The sequence below is a fragment of the Oncorhynchus keta genome, chromosome 13 (genome assembly GCF_023373465.1).
Source record: "Oncorhynchus keta strain PuntledgeMale-10-30-2019 chromosome 13, Oket_V2, whole genome shotgun sequence".
Taxonomy (NCBI): domain Eukaryota; kingdom Metazoa; phylum Chordata; class Actinopteri; order Salmoniformes; family Salmonidae; genus Oncorhynchus; species Oncorhynchus keta.
Window position 1 is genome coordinate 34515729 of NC_068433.1, and position 20776 is coordinate 34536504.

Here is a 20776-nt window from a genome sequence, read left to right on the forward strand (position 1 = left end):
CTGCATGCACAGTGAGGCGAATACTTTTGGAGGATGGTCTGGTGTCAAGAAGGGCAGCAAAGAAGCCCCTTCTCTCCAGGAAAAAACATCAGAGACAGACTGATAAAAGGTACAGGGATTGGACTGCTGAGTACTGGGGTAAAGTCATTTTCTCTGATGAATCCCCTTTCCGATTGTTTGGGGCATCCGGAAAAAAGTTTGTCCAGAGAACACAAGGTGAGCGCTATCATTAGTCCTGTGTCATGCCAACAGTAAAGCATCCTGAGACCATTCATTTGTGGGGTTGCTTCTCAGCCAAGTGAGTGGGCTCACTCACAATTTTGCCTAAGAACACAGCCATGAATAAAGAATTTTACCAACACATCCTCCGAGAACAAATTCTCCCAACCATCCAGGAACAGTTTGGTGACAAACAAAGCCTTTTCCAGCATGATGGAGCACCTTGCAATAAGGCAAAAGTGATAACTAAGTGGCTTGGAGAACAAAACATTAAATATTTTGGGTCCATGGCCAGGAAACTCCCCAGACCTTAATCCCATTGAGAACTTGTGGTCAATTCTCAAGAGGCGGGTGGACAAACAAAACTGACAAACTCCAAGCATCGATTATGCAAGAATGGGCTGCATGCCAGGGCGGTTTGCAGAGGTCTTGAAAAAGAAGGGTCAACACTGCAAATATTGACTCTTTGCATCAACTTCATGTAATTGTCAATTAAAGCCTTTGACACTTATGAAATGCTTGTAATTATACTTATACGTTACTTATATTCCATAGTAATATCTGATAAAAATATCTAAAAGACACTGAGGCAGCAGACTTTGTGAAAATTCATATTTGTGTCATTCTCAACTTTTGGCCACGACTGTACTGACTGACTATATTTAAAATACAGACAACTGGATAGAAGTCAAACAAGTTTCCTTTATTTGTATCATACAAATAAAATACAGACAAGGCAGAAATGACAGTCTAGTTTTTTCCCTTTCATCTTTGTCAGTTAATATTCAATCAATCACAAGACAGGACCACTCGTTATCAAACATTGAGTTTAAATGTCATTTTTAAACTGAAAACAAGTGTTTTACCTGTAAAAGGCAAATTAAAAAAACAAATCCAATGAATTTAACAGATTATATATACAGAGAAAGAGAAAGAGAGGCCGAGACAAGGGTAGAGGGATTGACAGACACACATTTAAAAACTAGTTGAACATGAGGATGAGGTGAGGATATCCAACACGTCTTAATAAAATAATGTGTCTGATGTTAATAAAAACAAAAATTTAACATTTCTTCCCTAAAAGAAAATATTTTAAATTGAAACAAAACTGTTCCCCACCACAACACAAACCCAACCAAGCCACCAATCCAGGTAGAGGATACCTATCGACATAGGTCTCCATTTTTACCCACCATGTGCCTGTTTACCAGACAAAAATACTCCATGTGTAATCGCAATTAAAATAGTTTTTTAATCCTGGACTAGTTTTTAGGCTAATCTGTGTCTGGAAAACAGGCCCATATTGTTTATGGGTTAAGGAAATCTGTGATTAGGAGTGATTTGTCTTCTTACCACAAACTATTGGACCATAACATGCTTGCTAAGAAAAACGAAGAGTGTCAGTTGGGATTTAAACCCGACAAAGATATAGGATATTATCGGGTTGGAAAGTAGAGGGAAAAAAATGAGAGATCGTACATAAAACAGCTCATCTTCAGTGCATTCGGAAAGTTGACTTTTTCCACATTTTCTAACGTTACAGCCTTATTCTAAAATTGGAATACCTCATCAAACTAAGAAATACATTTGTACGGCTCTTGTCCCAACATCCACCATTCAGAATGCTTGGCCAATACACTGCTCTATCCATAATAGTACGCACGTTAGGATTATTGAGATGGAGCCTTGGGACTGTTAAGAAAGCAGTTGAAGAGAAGGAGGGGTGGACAGACGGGGCACAAGCAGATTCCTAACTTGTCAAAGACTGAAATAGAATGGAAAAGAAAGAGGTGGAATATGGAGGGGAGAGGGAAGTGGGGGGGTGCGATACAGGACAGAAAAGAGGGGGTCGGGAGTCTGTCAATTTTGGGGCTTAAAGGGGGGTGTACAATTGGGCGTTGGGGGGGAACGGTAAAGACTCATGATTAGGAAAGTGGGATAGGTTTTAGAGCATGGGACCAGGACGTGGTGAAACACGAACTGGAAGTAGGCATGTCCCTCAGTGGCAGCAGCCCCCACAGTGCCCCCCTCCCCCATGGCTGTGACCCGAGGCCTCTGCGTGTTTGGTCTGCCGCGACAGGATCTCATAGGTGCAGTCGTCACTGCAGCAACCAGACATACTAGGGGAGGTGTCATCGATCTCAAACCTGGGAGGGGGTGAGGGAGGAGGAGGGAGATATTGAGAGGGTATAGGGGGGGGGGAGAGAAAGACAAGATGCACAGAAAGCAAAAGAGGCAAGAGAGATGGAGAAAGGAGTGGATTGATGACAGTACTGTGCCAACAGTTATTTCTAAAGAACATAATCATAATAATGTGTTAGTACATGCTGAAAAGCTGTTGAAAAGCTAAAGACTGTAAAGGCTTCCCTGAAGAACTGGTGTGCCCCGTGGTTGTGTTTGAATACTGTTAACATTACCTTCTTCATCTGTATGCTGACGTGAGAGAGGTGGGAAAGAGAAAAAGAACAAAAGGGAAAAGATTGGGAGTGGGAGAAAGAGACCAGAGAGACACAGAAAGAGATTGAAATAGTTACAGTTTCTATAGGGCCTGGTGGTAGAATATTTCAGATAGCTTGTTGTTTCTAGTGTTGCACGGTATACCAAAACTTCGGTACCATTTCGATACATGAAAAACGGTTCGGTACAAGAATTTGTGTTACTTTCGGTACTTCTGTCAAATGTGTCTCACGGTTCAAGCCTGTCTATTAGCGCAGCCGACCTCTTATTATAACGTGCACTGTGCCGGCTCCACTTACTAATTTCCAGCCTGCACTGGGAGTCTGGGATGCATCGATTTAGCTTTCCACTCATGACACACAGAAGTTAACACATTTGAATAATGCGACATGACATGCAGAAATGTTGAAATTAATTACTGTTCACAAAACAATGTCCATACAGGCTAAAACACTTTACACTGGAAGAAAATACCAGTAGCTTTCCTTGCTAACTGACAGCTAAAGCTAACATCAATTCGATACCATAGTACTTAGTTTGTGAAATTAATACCATAATGCAAAATATGCTGATTTCTAAGCTGATTGCCACCAAAAAGTTTATTCGGTCTCCCTCTCGCTCAAGTCTCTCCCAAAGATGATCTATTGCCTCAGCGAACTGAATGCCTCTTGAATGATGTCATTCCTGGTTAAAGTGATTGCACAAATTTTTATAAAAGAAGTTACTTCCATGCACATGTTGTTGATCAGTACAATAAAATAAGTCACAAATGGAAGGGAAAAAGATTGTTTGTCATCTGCAGCCACATGAAATCAGCCAAAACAAAGCATGCACACACTCTTATTGAATATGCATTCACCTGTATTGTGGATAGGCTTAATTTACATTTACTCAGGTTATCAATAGAGATGACTACCATTATGTAGTTCGATTGTTTTACCAAAGTTACATTTATTGTATGACTGATTAATTAATACATATATGGCTGTCTAAACAACTTGTGTAAAAAAATGCAATTGTAATGATATTGAACTCAAAAGATGCCCAACAATTTAACAGAGCAGTAGTTGAGTTTATCTGTCTGAATCAAATTACTTTGGCTAATATGCCTTATGTTTTTGCCATGGTATCGTTTTGGTAGAATATCATGATGGTGCCGAGTATTGTGATACTAAACCTGGTATCGGTATTGAAGTCAAAATTCTGGTATTGTGACAACACGAGTTGTTACTGCTCTTTTCTCTTCAGTGTTTTTGCATTCCAGAGGAGCTCATGAGCCTTCTAGTGTTCCTATGGCATGGTTATCATAGACATTCAGTGCATAGAAATTCCATCTATAGTTCAGTACCAACCTGTTGGCAATGAGCTGTACTACTTAGATGAGGAACTGCACTGAACAAAAATATAAACACAACATGTAAAGTGTTCGTCCCATGTTTCATGAGTTGAAATAAAAGATCCCAGAAATGTTCCATACGCACAAAAATCTTATTTATTTCAAGTTTTGTACACACATTTGATTACATTCCTGTTAGTGAGCATTTCTCCCTTGTCAAGATAATCCATCAAGCTGACAGGTGTGGCATATTAAGCTGACAGGTGTGGCATATCAAGAAGCTGATTAAACAACATGATCGTTATACCAGTGCACCTTGTGCTGGGGACAATAAAAGGCCACTCTAAAATGTGCACAATGCCACAGATGTCTCAAGTTTTGAGGGAGCGTGCAATTGGCATGCTGACTGCAGGAATGTCTACCAGAGCTGCTGCCAGAGAATTGAATGTGAATTTGTCATTGTTTTTTAAAAAGATTTTGGCAGTAGGTCCAACCAAGCCTGGTTATGGTATGGGCAGGCATAAGCTACGGACAACGAACACAATTGCATTTTATCAATGGACATGTGAATGCACAGAGATACTGTGACGAGATCCTGACGTCCATGTTGTGCCATTCATCCGCCGCCATCACCTCATGTTTCAGCATGATAATGCATGGCCCCATGTTGCAAGTATCTGTACACAATTCCTGGAAGCCGAAAATGTCCCAGTTCTTCCATGGCCTGCATACTCACCAGACATGCTCTGGATCGACGTGTACAACAGTGTGTTCCAGTTCCTGCCAATATCCAGCAACAACGCACAGCCATAGCAAAGGAGTGGGACAATATTCCACAGGGCACAATCAACGGCCTGATCAACTATGCAAAGGAGATGTTGCACTACATGAGCCAAATGGTGGTCACACCAGATACTGACTGGTTTTCTGATCCACGGCCCCACTTTTAAGGTATCTGTGACCAGATGCATATCTGTATTCCAAGTCATGTGAAATCCATAGATTAGGGCCTATTGAATGTATTTCAATTGACTGATTTCCTTATATGAACTGTAACTGAGTCAAATCTTTGAAATTGTTACGTTTATATTTTTCCTCATTATACACACTATATTATACTACACTACTATACGTATATCTATATTATACACAGTGTAAAAAAACATTAAGGACACCAGCTCTTTCCATGACAGACTGACTTGGTGAATCTAGGTGAAAGCTATGATCCCTTATTGATGTCACTTGTTAAATCCACTTCAATCAGTATAGATGAAGGGGAGGACACAGGTTAAATAAATATTTTTAAGCCTTGAGACTAATTGAGACATGGATTGTGTATGTGTGCCATTCAGAGGGTGAATGGAAAAGCCAAAAGATTGAAGTGCCTTTGAACGGGGTATGGTAGTAGGTGCAAGGCCCACCAGTTTGTGTCAAGAACTGCAACGCTGCTGGGTTTTTCCTGCTCTACAGTTTGTCATGTGTATCAAGAATGGTACACCATCCAAATGATATCCAGCCAAATTGACACCTGTGGGAGACATTGGAGTCAACATGGGCCAGCATTCTGTGGAATGCTTGACACCTTGTAGAGTCCATGCTCCAACTAATTGAGGCTGTTCTGAGGGCAAAAGGGGGGGTGCAACTCAATATTAAGAAAGTGTTCATGTTTTGTACACTCAGTGTATATTAATATATAATATGTACCTGTTGGCAATGAGCTGTAGTATCTGGATGAGGAACTTGCCCAGTCCTTTCCTCCTTACTCTGCTTTCCAACTGGACCTCATAACTACAAAAAATAACACATCAACATCCAGAAGAAACCCAATATGCAATACCATTCGACAACAATCCCTTTCAATAGTAGTGCCACTCAACTGTATTTCTTTGATTCCTCACAGTCTCCTTCCTACTCGTCTCCTTCTCAAAGCACATTGGAGCCGAAGATCTGAGATCCCTACCCTAGGATCTTTACATATGGATTTGGAGAAGTAGACGAGGAGGGAAGACACGATAAATCAAGATTCACCCTATCAGTTCAATTTTCCATAAAAGGTGACATTGAGGGAGTTCGGTTAAGCTGAACTGCAGTGCACCATGGTATGGCCCGTGACGTGAACAGGCAAAAGCAGTAAGGGAGGCGCTCCCTTCTCAAATCGAACAATAATTTGCGCTCGTCATGTTAGCAAGGCAGCATGACGCATCGTTCAGAAACATACATCTCTTTTCTATGAAATATATGTTAGAATTTTCGAACACATTTTTCATTGGGAAGGCCAAGCGTTTTTATCAAAAGCAATCACGTTTGCATGTGAAAACACAGAACCCCACTCATTACTCCACCTCCTTAACCTACATCACTTTTGTTTGGGGAAGACTTCCCGTGGCTCATGGTTCCATAATGCAATCAATGCTTACCGGGGGCATTAATCGAATCCCCTCCACCATAACCCTTACCAGTATAGCACCTCCTCTCCGCACTCGACGTCGAATCGGAAGTGAGAGAAGGCCACGGGGGAGGAGTCTGTGTCTCTGACCAGGAGATACCACGCCCTCTCGTCATCCATCTCATCCCGCTTTTCTCTCTCCTTCCATCCCCACTCACTCTGCTTGTACCTGCAGCCCAGAAGCAGCAGAATAGAGAGGGAATTACAAGAGGGAAATGTTAATGTTAAACACACTCACATATACACTAGCGCAGCAAATTTCTGTCAATTTTGCTGTCACCTAAAACAACCCCCATTAACCGGTATGAACCATTAACAGTAAAAATACCTGACCAAGAGAAAATACTATACACGGGTACAAGGAACCGTCATTTTCCAATAAGAGCATAAAAAAACGTGACAATAGCAAGTCTCATATTATTTACTACTTTAATGAAGCAGATAATGTAATACAAAATGTCAAACATTTGGCTCAAATGTAATTTGCGAGAAAATACTGGTATAAAAGACGCACCTTATCATGCAAGCGGTTTCATGTCACAAGATATTAACATTTCCGTTTGAAACTTATAGGGAAAATTGAAATATGCAACAACTTGGATGGGATGTTAATGACTAGGATTGTGCCTTTAGTTTCTGGACAACAAAACTAACACGGAACCCAGACCGGCTGCGCGCGTGTGCCATTACATTTACATTTACATTTACATTTAAGTCATTTAGCAGACACTCTTATCCAGAGCGACTTACAAATTGGTGCATTCACCTTATGACATCCAGTGGAACAGCCACTTTACAATAGTGCATCTAAATCTTTTAGGGGGGTGAGAAGGATTACTTATCCTATCCTAGGTATTCCTTAAAGAGGTGGGATTTCAGGTGTCTCCGGAAGGTGGTGATTGACTCCGCTGTCCTGGCGTCGTGAGGGAGTTTGTTCCACCATTGGGGGGCCAGAGCAGCGAACAGTTTTGACTGGGCTGAGTGGGAACTGTACTTCCTCAGTGGTAGGGAGGCGAGCAGGCCAGAGGTGGATGAACGCAGTGCCCTTGTTTGGGTGTAGGGCCTGATCAGAGCCTGGAGGTACTGAGGTGCCGTTCCCCTCACAGCTCCGTAGGCAAGCACCATGGTCTTGTAGCGGATGCGAGCTTCAACTGGAAGCCAGTGGAGAGAGCGGAGGAGCGGGGTGACGTGAGAGAACTTGGGAAGGTTGAACACCAGACGGGCTGCGGCGTTCTGGATGAGTTGTAGGGGTTTAATGGCACAGGCAGGGAGCCCAGCCAACAGCGAGTTGCAGTAATCCAGACGGGAGATGACAAGTGCCTGGATTAGGACCTGCGCCGCTTCCTGTGTGAGGCAGGGTCATACTCTGCGGATGTTGTAGAGCATGAACCTACAGGAACGGGCCACCGCCTTGATGTTAGTTGAGAATGACAGGGTGTTGTCCAGGATCACGCCAAGGTTCTTAGCTCTCTGGGAGGAGGACACAATGGAGTTGTCAACCGTGATGGCGAGATCATGGAACGGGCAGTCCTTCCCCGGGAGGAAGAGCAGCTCCGTCTTGCCGAGGTTCAGCTTGAGGTGGTGATCCGTCATCCACACTGATATGTCTGCCAGACATGCAGAGATGCGATTCGCCACCTGGTCATCAGAAGGGGGAAAGGAGAAGATTAATTGTGTGTCGTCTGCATAGCAATGATAGGAGAGACCATGTATCGTGCATAAATGTATTTTGCCCCCCCTACGCCAAACGCGATCACGAAACGCAGGTTAAAATATCAAAAACTCTGAACCAAATTACATTAATTTGGGCACAGGTCGAAAAGCATTAAACATGTATGGCAATATAGCTAGTTAGCTTGCACTTGCTAGCTAATATGTCCTATTTAAGCTAGCTTGCTGTTGCAGGATAATTTGTCCTGGATATTGTGCATTTCAGGTAAAAGAATAACTCAATGTTTATATCCCAGGACAAATTAGCTAGCAAGTGCAAGCTAACTAACTAAATTGCCATAAATGTTTAATGCTTTTTGACCTCTCCCCAAATTAATATAATTGGTTCAGAGTTTGTTTTGATATTTTAACCTGCGTGTCGTGATCGCGTTTGGTGTGGGGGGGCAAAATAAATGTATGCACGATGGCGCATGCGTTTGGGTTCCGTGTTAGTTGTTTCAGAAATTGACCAACTATTCTGTATCTATGTCATTTCGCTGAGCAACCAGCTACTTTCCTGTACATGACTATTTTCGGCAAAATAATATTTGTGGTCGACTGCCGACACGGTTTTATGACAGCAATTTAATTCCACTAAATGATGCAAATTAACCTATAGACTTAACATTTAACATCCTTAACACAAACACACACACACACTCCCTCCCTCCAATTTGTCATCCCTGCGCTCTCCTCTCCCTTATTTCATCCCTACACTCTCCCCCACCTCCCCTTCTCTCTCCCCCTCAACCCTCCCTCCTTACAGTGTTTGCATGTTGGTCCTGGTTAGTTCATAGGCCCACTCCACAGTGATAGGGTTGAGGGTGGACACTCTCTTACACTCTACCTGGAGATTCAACCTACAGGCGAGAGACAGGACACGAGTAGTTAGCAATAAATCTCACACAATAAACCAGTCAGCCAGACAGAGCAGATGTTTATCAACACACACACACACACACACTGGAGAGGCACAGGAGGAGAATCTCTTACCCGTTTCTGTCATACTTTTTAAAGATGGGGAAAGCAGCCAGAGGGTCATCCAACTGTGAGAGAGAAGTGTGTTTGAGTTTCAGTCAGTCAGTCGCATGGTCAGGAAAAACTCCTGGCAGTCCAAGGCTCCAGACTGAGACCATTTAGTCGACCCTTTGACTTGACTGTGTGAGTAAAATTGTAATTGATCATATAGGTGCGAGCCACATACTACATGGTTAGGTGGCTATGTAGAATGTGCAGCTCGCACCAATACGACAAATAAAATGTTGACTTTTTTTAGGAGGCTAAAACTATCCTTATGATTCCTGTAATGAAGGTCTGACCTGCGCTGTACAGATTTGGAAGCAACTGTTGTCACTGGTCAGTATAATTTTGATTTCTCAACTCTCAATATTTAACTCTTTGGCAACTATTTTACAATTTAGATATTTCTTTGAGATGCGGGGTGCGCATTGGCCATTGCGTATGCATAGGAATCATTGGCTATTGCGTATGCATAGGAATCATTGGCTACAACTGCAAAGTTTTTTTAGGACAGATTTTAACAGTAAAATGCCCCAAAACTCATGACAATCACTGGATTATGTTGCACATCAAAATATCTTGAATAATGCATTACCGCATGGACATGTTAAAATAAAACTGATTTATTGAATCCCAGCTCAATACTCTATTACACCCTTTAATAAAGCACTGTGAATTACTCAATTGATGACTTTTTCTTTTTGACGCCGCAACATTTTTTGGTGCGGTAAATCATGGGCTGTAGACTGTCTCGCATGCCAGATCTGGATCTGTGTTTAAAATATCAGCCAACCACATGACATAGCAATCTGATGCAAACTGCGCCCAATGGGTATGTTTACATGTACTCAGATTAATATAATAGTTTGATTAAATGTTTACATGCTTTGCAAGAAGAACAATTTCCCTGTAAATCCTGTTTACATGGACTGATCTGAAATAAGGCTACCTGATGGGACTTTGATAAATGTTCTATCACAGTGACCATGTTATTTTTGGGAAGCCTTTTTGATTCTGAGTTGGGACATACAAAGTTTGTATATGAAAATGATTTCTAAGATGCATACTTTCAGTTTCTCCCAACTTACTTCCATTGCACAAGGCTCGCTCTGCTGGTGCTACACATGCTCTGATTGCATAAACAGCTGGAACTACGACATCAACCAATTTGTCTGCAATGCCTACTCATAATTTGTTATCACATGATGCACACTGATGTTGTCATTGGAAACATTGCTATCTTTCCCCCCCCTCAAAAAATATAATAATTTTCACATATGTTGGTGTGGTGCAGGAGATGAATATGAAGTTGAAAAATGTTTACATTTCCCTTTAAAGATGCACTACGCAGATATTACATTTACATTTACATTTAAGTCATTTAGCAGACGCTCTTATCCAGAGCGACTTACAAATTGGTGCATTCACCTTATGACATCCAGTGGAACAGCCACTTTACAATAGTGCATCTAAATCTTTTAAGGGGGGGGGTGAGAAGGATTACTTTATCCTATCCTAGGTATTCCTTAAAGAGGTGGGGTTTCAGGTGTCTCCGGAAGGTGGTGATTGACTCCGCTGTCCTGGCGTCGTGAGGGAGTGTGTTCCACCATTGGGGAGCCAGAGCAGCGAACAGTTTTGACTGGGCTGAGCGGGAACTGTACTTCCTCAGTGGTAGGGAGGCGAGCAGGCCAGAGGTGGATGAACGCAGTGCCCTTGTTTGGGTGTAGGGCCTGGGATGTTAGTTGAGAATGACAGGGTGTTGTCCAGGATCACGCCAAGGTTCTTAGCTCTCTGGGAGGAGGACACAATGGAGTTGTCAACCGTGATGGCGAGATCATGGAACGGGCAGTCCTTCCCCGGGAGGAAGAGCAGCTCCGTCTTGCCGAGGTTCAGCTTGAGGTGGTGATCCGTCATCCACACTGATATGTCTGCCAGACATGCAGAGATGCGATTCGCCACCTGGTCATCAAAAGGGGGAAAGGAGAAGATTAATTGTGTGTCGTCTGCATAGCAATGATAGGAGAGACCATGTGAGGTTATGACAGAGCCAAGATATCGTGGCACAATTTTCTAGTTGCTAAAATTGTAATAGTTTGCCTAATTCCAATTAATGTGACAAAACAAAGTATAGTGTAGAGATTCATTGTACCATCTAAACCAGTTAAATATCTGTGCATTCAGAAATGATTCAGACCCCTTGACTTTTTTCCATATTTTGTTACATTACAGCCTTATTCTAAAATTGATTAAATAGTTTTTTTCTCCCTCTACACACAATACCCCATAATGAGAAAGCAAAAACAGGTGTTATAAATGTTTGCACATTTATATAAAAAAAAAGCCAGACATATCACATTTACATAAGTATTCAGACCCTTTACACAGTACTTTTTAGATACCCTTCCCCAGATCTGTACCATGACACAATCCTGTCTTGGAGCTCATCGGACATATCCTTCGACCTCGTGGCTTAGTTTTTGCTCTGACATACACTGTCCACTTTGGGACCTTATACACAGTGCATTCAGAAGGTATTCGGACCCCTTGACTTCTTCCACATTTTGTTACATGACAGCCATATTCTAAAATGAATTAAATAAATAAAAAAGTTATCAATCTACACAGAATACCCATAATGACAAAGTGAAAACAGTTTGTTTGAATTTTTTTCTAATTTATTACAAATAATATACAGAAATACCTTATTTACATAAGTATTCAGCCCCTTTGTTATGAGACTCGATATTGACTTGGAAATGCACACACCTGTGTATATAAGGTCCCACAGTTGACAGTGCATGTCATGAAGTCGAAGGAATTTAGAAGTCCCCAAAAATACAGTGGCCTCCATCATTCTTAAATGTTTGGAACAACCAAGACTCTTCCTAGAGCTGGTCGCTTGGCCAAACTGAGCAATCAGGGCAGAAGGGCCTTGGTCAGAGAAGTGACCAAGCACCCGATGGCCACTATTACAGAGCTCCAGAGTTCCTCTGTGGAGATGGGAGAACATTCAAGAAGGACAACTACCTATGTAGAACTACACCAATCAGGACTTTATGGTAGAGTGCCCAGATGGAAGCCACTCCTCATTAAAAGGCATATGACAGCCCGCTTGGAGTTTGCCAAAAGGCACCTTAAGGACTCTGACCATGAGAAACAAGATTCTCTGGTCTGATGAAACCAAGAATGAACCATTTGGCCTGAATGCCAAGCTGTATACTTTCAGTTTATCCCAACTTACTTCCCTTGCACAAAAGAGGGAGGCTCGCTCTGCTGGTGCTAGCAACTTTTCAGGGAAGTTAGGAACAAATATACACAGGCAGTTAGAAAAGCTAAGGCTAGCTTTTTCAAACAGAAATTTGCATCCTGTCGTACTAACTCCAAAAAGTTCTGGGACACTGTAAAGTCCATGGAGAATAAGAGCACCTCCCAGCTTGTGCACTGCTCTAAGGCTATGAAACACTGTCACCACCGATAAATCCACTATAATTGAGAATTTCAATAAGCATTTCTCTACGGCTGGCCATGCTTTCCACCTGGCTACCCCTACCCGGTCAACTGCCCGGCCCTCTCCACAGCAACCCGACAAAGCCCTCGCCATTTCTCCTTCACCCAAATCCAGATAGCTGATGTTCTGAAAGAGCTGCAAAATCTGGACCCCTACAAATCAGCCGGGCTCGACAATCTGGACCCTATCTTTCTAAAATGATCTGCCGATATTGTTGCAAACCCTATGACTAGCCTGTTCAACCTCTCGTATCGTCTGAGATTCCCAAAGATTGGAAAGCTGCCGCGGTCATCCCCCTCTTCAAAGGGAGTGACACTCTAGACCCAAACTGCTACAGACCTATATCTATCCTACCCTGTCTTTCTAAGGTCATCGAAAGCCAAGTTAAAAAGATTACCGACCATTTTGAATCCCACCGTACCTTCTCCGCTATACAATCTGGTTTCAGAGATAGTCATGGTGGCACCTCAGCCACGCTCAAGGTCCTAAACGACATCATAAAGCCATCGATAAGAGACATTACTGCGCAGTGTGGGAGAAATTATATACATGATTTGATAACAAAAGAGAAAGGTACACTTATGGGTTCATTCCCTGTTCTGGTAAAATGCATTTTCTATTGTATAGGGCAGGAAGCAGTTAAAGGCCATGGGGGTCGGGGACACTAAAAATGCAGACACATAGACGCTTAGTCCAGCTGGATATACAAAGATCAGAGGTTGTCTAAGGACGGGGTCAGCCAAATGACCAACTGATGGATTACAGACAAATTGCATCACAGGGGAGACATAAGTCTGTTTGATCTTAGACAACCATGTGAAGAGAAGGCGACCAGGGAAGCTGAACACACTAAAAACTAGAGACACATACAAAAGGGACACAGAGTTAATTACAGAGCCAAAGCATAGGGCTGTAAAATAAGAGGAATGTATAGTATTTTTAGTATAGCTGGACACGCTAGAAACTGAGGAGACACAGTCTGCTGATCCTAGATAATACACAAACAAAAGAATGCATTTAGCTAAGTGCAGGAACAGGAAGGGTCTTGTCATCTGCCGAAAGCAGATGTGGGCGTTACTGGGCTGAACAAGCAGGACGAACAGATTGGGATGTAACTGTATTTGCATTGGGGGATGAACTGATAATGTATGCATGGGTATAAAAGGGAGAGCGAGAGCTCTGGAGTTCGTGGGTCCCGCGGGGCTCTCCGGCTTGTTATACTCTTGTATTAAAAGTCTATCATTGAATTCAAAGTTCTTGGTCGTGTCATGTTTTAACCGATTGGCCACTACAGCAGCTGTATTCATTGACCTGGCCAAGTCTTTCGACTCTGTCAATCACCACATTCTTATTGGCAGACTCAATAGCCTTGGTTTCTCAAATGATTGTCTTGCCAGGTTTACCAACTACTTCTCTGATAGAGTTCAGTGGGTCAAATCGGAGTGCCTGTTGTCCAGACCTCTGGCAGTCTCTGTGGGGGTGCCACAGGGTTCAATCCTCGGGCCGACTCACTTCTCTGTATATATTAATGATGTTGCTCTTGCTGCTGGTGATTCTCTGATACACCTCTACGCAGACGACACCATTCTGTATACTTCTGGCCCCTCTTTGGACACTGTGTTGACTAACCTCCAGACGAGCTTCAATACCATCCAACTCTCCTTCCGTGGCCTCTAACTGGTCTTAAACGCAAGTAAAACTAAATGCATGCTCTTCAACCGATCGCTACCTGCACCTACCCGCCTGTCCAACATCGCTACTCTGGACGGCTCTGACTTAGAATACGTGGACAACTACAAATACCTAGGTGTCTGGTTAAACTGTAAACTCTCCTTCTAGACTCACATTAAGCATCTCCAATCCAAAATTAAATCTAGAATCGGCTTCCTATATCGCAACAAAGCATCCTTCACTCATGCTGCCAAACATACCCTCGTAAAACTGACCATCCTACCGATCCTCGACTTCGGTGATGTTATCTATAAAATAGCCTACAACACTCTACTCAACAAACTGGATGCAGTCTATCACAGTGCCATCCGTTTTGTCACCAAAGCCCCATACACTTACCCACCATTGCGACCTGTACGCTCTGGTTGGTTGACCCTTGCTTCATACTCGTCGCCAAACACACTGGCTACAGGTTATCTACAAGACTCTGCTAGGTAAAGCCCCCCTTTATGTCAGCTCACTGGTCACAATAGCAGCACCCACTCGTAGCACACGCTCCACAAGGTATATCTCACTGGTCACCCCCAAAGCCAATTTCTCCTTTGGTCGTCTTTCCTTCCAGTTCTCTGCTGCCAATGACTGGAACGAACTGCACAAATTTCTGAAGCTGGAAACACTTATCTCCCTCACTAGCTTTAAGCACCAGCTGTCAGAGCAGCTCAGATTACTGCACCTGTACATAGCCCATCTATAATTTAGCCCAAACAAATACCTCTTTGCCTACTGGACTTGCTCCTTTGCACCCCATTATTTCTATTTCTACTTTGCACATTCTTCCACTGCAAATCTACTACTACAGTGTTTTACTTGCTATATTGTATTTACCTCGCCACCATGGCCTTTTTTTGCCTTTACCTCCCTTATCTCACCTCATTTGCTCACATTGTATATCAACTTATTTTTCTACTGTATTATTGACTGTTTTGTTTATTCCATGTGTAACTCTGGATGTGTCGAATTGCTATGCTTTATCTTGGCCAGGTCGCAGTTGCAAATGAGAACTTGTTCTCAACTAGCCTACCTGGTTAAATAAAAAAGCCATATCTACATGTACATACTACCTTAATCAGCCTCGCTACTTTTATAGCCTCACTACTGTATTTAGCCTGTCTTTTTACTGTGTTATTTCTTTACTTACCGATTGTTCACCTAATACCTTTTTTGCACTATTGGTTAGAGCCTGTACGTAAGCATTTCAGGTAAGGCTACACCAGGCTACACCTGTTGTATTAGGCGCACGATACAAATAAACTTATGTCTGAATACTTATGTAAATGTGATATTTAAGTTTCTAAATTCTAAAAACCTGTTTTTGCTTTGTCATTATGGGATATTGTGTGTAGATTGATGGGGGGGAGACTGTCGACAGGTGTGTGCCATTCCAAATCATGTCCGATCAGTTTACCAGAGGTCGACTCCAATCAAGTTGTTGAAACAGCTCAAGGATGATCAATGGAAACAGGATGGACCTGATCTGTTTTTTATTTTATTACATTTGAATGAAAGATCTATAACTCACATTACTATGTGAATTTGGTCAGGTCTCCCAAAAAGTTACATATAGGATTCTTTCACGCTTCCGGGTTTGTAGAATGGAAGTTTAGCAAAGCGACGTTTTTTATGTTCTGGTTGCTAGCAACAGCACCGAGTTAGCAAGCTAGCATAATGGCTGCACAGTCCACTCGCCAATGATACTGTAGTGTCCCAGCAACAAACAAAAACACCCATACCTCAGGTTTCACAACTTCCCAAAGGATGTGACTGTATGTGACAGCTGTGTGAGAGCAAATACAAATCGTCTGAATTTTAATCCGGCCAACATCTACATAACACAAAAAGGCCGTGTTCGCATTAAGACTGAAAGTTCCCTGTTGGTTCTCTGGAACAACTGGGGGAAGAGCCTGCAGTGTTGGTGCCTCTGAAGTGTTGGTGCCTCTGAAGTGACTGCAGCGGACCATGACTGCGTGCACTCCCTGGCGAGTAACGTGAACTTAGCTCAGCGCTGTAGTTCTGCAAACGGTTGCTATAGTTCAGATATTGTATTACCTGTAATTCAGCTTTTGACATAACAATAACAAAACTACTAAACTCGCTAGCCAGCTTGCATGCTCTATGTTCTCGCACTCTGCTCTCCAACTTAAGCCACCCTCCCCTTAGTTTTGACCTAGTTTTGACATTTTCTTAAACCAAATAGCACTACCATAACATACTTGATTACGTTTGTCCTGAGAACTAGACTTAGTTAGAGTTGGTTTACTGTGTCATGATACTGATAATCAAACAGAATAATAGTACAATTTTGCCATATAAATTACCCTCTTTCTTTTCTATGGGTGTGTTGGATGCTCCACTGGATTGAATCAAGGAGCTAGAGCTACAAGTCCAACAGCGCTCTGTTCACCATCTCCAGCTGCCAAGATTCTGTGCATCTGACGACAACTTCAGGTTCTATACCCGGTTCCACTCGGGTCTTCATGGTGTTCTGGGAGTCCATTGCCCACTCTGCCTCCAGGTTAATCTACTAGTCCAAGGACCAGAAGGCTGGAATGGGAAGCGCAACACCAAGGCCCAAGAGGAAGCTGCCGCTCATTGACACGTTTTTTCTTTACTGCTGTCGAGTAGCTGCTGGGCTGAAGGAGGTGTTGGCGGACATATTTTGCGTGAGTGTCCGAACAGTAAACTGCATTATAATAAACTGGACCAACTACCTGTATCTTGTCTTGTACTCTGTACCCATTTGGATGTCCAGAGAGCAGGTGCAGGCAAGCATGCCTGACATGTTCAAAGTTGTACTCCAGTTATCATGGACTGCACAGAGCTGAGCCAACCCCAACTCTCTGACAGTACACTCGGAGACCTTTTAATCTTACAAAAAAACACACCACCTTTAAGGGCCCGATTGGAATTGCACCTTGTGGAGCCATCACCTTTGTATCCAGGTTTTCACTGGGTCCATCTCTGATCAGATCACACGTCTATCTGGAATTCTTGAGCTGTTTGAGAATGGTGATGGACTCATGGTAGACAAGGGGTCCATCACAGAGAAGATGCTGTCAGATGTGGGGGCACCGCCATTCAAAAGAGCAACTTGGCTAACATGGAAAGACACCAAGTGAACGCAAGCCATTGCAAATCTGAGATTGCTAGCAGAGAGAACCATTAGGAGGGTGAAGGAATACCATATCTGGGACACGATTATCCTACTCACTCTGGCAGGCTGTGTCAATCAACTGTGGAGGAACTGCTGCTTAAATAGTGAACTAACAGGACCCTCTGATTCTCAAGGGTGATAAGCCAGTGGGAAAACATGCTCAAGCACGGCAGTGCACACACACACACTACACATGAAATGTTATTTTTGTTCAGTATAAAATCAAACGCAACAATTTCAAAGATTTGACATAGTTACAGTTCATAGAAGGAAATCTGTCAATTGAAAAACTCATTAGGCCATAATTTATGGATTTCACATGACTGGGCAGGGGCACAGCCATGGGATCGCCTGGGAGGGCATAGGCCCACACTCTTGGGAGCCATGTCAAGCCAAATTCTTTAAAATGACGTTGGAGGTGGCTTATGGTAGAGAAATTAACATTCAATTCTGGCAACAGCTCTGTTAGACAATCATGCAGTCAGCATGCCAACTGCACACTCCCTCAACTTGAGACATCTGTCACCTTTTGTCCTCAGCACAAGGTGCACCTGTGTAATAATTATGCTGTTTAATCAGCTTCATATGTCACACCTGTCAGGTGGATGAATTATCTTGGCAAAGGAGAAATGCTAAACTATGTAAACAAATTTGTGCACAAAATTTGAGAGAAAAGCTTTTAGTGCATATGGAAAATATCTGGGATCTTTATTTCAGCTCAAGGAACCAACACTTTACATGTTGCGTTAATATTTTTGTTAGTTCAATTTAGGGATGCACGATATCGGAATCGGACGATATTAGCTAAAAATGCCAACATCAGTATCGGCACGATGTCTAGTTTAACACTGATGTGAAAAACCAAATGTCAAAGCTGACATGCATACCTATATAAAGTAATGACGGCACTTCAAATTTTAAGCTACACAGCATTCCTAACCTAGCCCACAATGTCTGCTGTGTGGATTGAGCATTCAACAAGCCGAGCAGTCATTTGAAAGATTAAGAGCATTTCAGCAAGACAACTCAAAGGCAAAATCCATTAATGCCAAGAGAATTCATTGCCAAGTGCGCTGTTGTTCAGATGTTGCCCTACCGGAGTTACACAGTAATAGCGTCACTGCCATTAGCTTCACAACATACTATGGAACGCCATTTGGGTCTTTGCATGTCAAAAAGGATACACGTCAAATAACACTACTGGACGTGTTAAATAAGCTTTTAATTTGACACCTCAAATAAAACCATTCTATTATATAATGTTGTGTGTTCTTAATTTGCAAGTGCAAGCTAAGCGCCACCACTACTATCAGTAGCACTGTCAAAGCTGTACAAAAAAAGTCTGCAAACAAGCAAACACCAGCCACGATGTGTTTACAATACCGCGTTGGTATTAAAACATTATTTGTGCGACCACAACTTCTGGGGTAGGTAGCTAGCTTTAGCTTGGTACCTAGCTAGCACCAATACAACCAGCCTGAAACAATGACTAGTAGAAACTGCAGTCATTTACACTACTCTTAGCAGTGATTTAAGAATCCTTGTAAGCATTAGCTAGGTTCGCCTATTGAAATTGAACTTCAGTTCATGAAAATAAATAGCTAGCCAGCTACTTAACCCTGTGGCCCAAAACTCACGTTATAAGCAGCCAGATAGCTTCATCTGGCTAGTGAGGCTCGACCGGATCCGGTTATGTGTTGTGAAGCTAGATTAGGCACAATAGTGGAATTTGCAGTTTGCCTTCAAAATAAAGGTACCGTCTTTGAAAGTGATGCAGGTTACAATTGGTGGAATCATGCCATATATAGAATAGATCATGTTAAACAAGGTTGGAATGTGAAGCAATGAAATTGTGTATCAGTCTACTCAGTGACACCCACAGAACACAACTGTGAAGAGTTTACGCAAATATTAGCGTTGTAGCTCTTATCGCGGGACCATGACTGTGTGAAATCTCCTGTGATTAACGTCAAATTAACAAATTGTCTTCGGTTGATTTTATATAACATTCCAACCTCGTTTAGCATGATCTATCCAATTATGGCATAATTCTACTATTTGTATTCATTTGCATGACTGTCTGACACTTATTTTGAAGGCTAACCTCAAAGTCCACTATTGTGTCTAATTGTTATTGTGGCTAGCTTCACATAGCTGGGTTCGACCATTAATCAAATAAGAACTGTCTTAATTAAGGTTATTTTAGATGGCATCTCACTATATAGTTAGCTAACTATAGCTACAGATGGTCATTTTGCTATGTTTTTGGGGAAGAACATTGTTTGCATCCATGAGCTAGCTAGCTTCTTTTTTTTTTAAATGACCGGCACTAGGTGCCCGAGACTACTTTACCAGCATCAAATCCTACTATCAATGAATCGTTGTGACCAATGTGTAATAACTACGTATAAAAATGTATGAACGCATTAGTTATGTGACCTGCAGTCATATTCAGGTCCTGATTGGTCAACAAGCTTATTTGACATGTATATTTTTTGACATGCCAAGACGCAAACGTCATTCCATAGAAATCCTGGTTGAGAATGAAACGACTGAACGAAACAGCACAGCAAGTGAAATACATTTTGTTTTACATACGTTTCCAACTAAATAACTTTTGTCAGTGTGGTGTGTAACCTTTATTAAACTAGGCAAGTCAGTTAAAACTTCTTATGGCTGCAGGGGCAGTATTGAGTAGCTTGGATGAAAGGTGCCCAGAGTAAACAGCCTACTCCTCAGTCCCAGTTGCTAATATATGCATATTATTAGAAAACACTCTGAAGTTTTTAAAACTGTTTGAATGATGTCTGTGAGTATAACAGAACTCATATGGCAGGCAAAAACCTGAGAAGAAATCCAAACAGGAAGTGGGAAATCTGAGGTTGGTCGATTTTCAACCCAGTCCCTATCGAATACACAGTGGGATTTGGATAAAGTTGCACTTCCTAGGGCTTCCACTAGATGTCAGTCTTTAGAAACATGAATGAGGCTTCTCCTGTGTTGTGGAGACAGATGGGAGCTCTGAGTCAGTGGTCTGGCAGAGAGCCAGGTCCTGGTCACGCACATTTCACATGATTAGCAACCTGCGTTCCATGGCTTTCCTACAGACAATGGAATTCTCCGGTTGGAACGTTATTGAATAGTTATGATAACATCCTAAAGATTCAAACTAAGTATAGAATCACAAGAATCACAAGT

General features: G+C 42.3%; 1 protein-coding gene across 1 annotated transcript; it reads right to left on the bottom strand.

Moving 5' to 3' along the window:
• Positions 1 to 901: 901 nt before the first annotated feature.
• Positions 902 to 19267, bottom strand: LOC118392765 (N-alpha-acetyltransferase 40-like). Its single transcript, XM_052460041.1, has 6 exons — positions 19216 to 19267; positions 9162 to 9214; positions 8933 to 9028; positions 6469 to 6627; positions 5717 to 5800; positions 902 to 2366 (listed from the first exon to the last, which is right to left on the bottom strand). Exons 3-6 carry the CDS (start codon positions 8941 to 8943, stop codon positions 2219 to 2221), a joined length of 402 nt encoding a protein of 133 aa, XP_052316001.1. The 5' UTR covers positions 8944 to 9028; positions 9162 to 9214; positions 19216 to 19267; the 3' UTR covers positions 902 to 2218.
• Positions 19268 to 20776: the final 1509 nt, after the last annotated feature.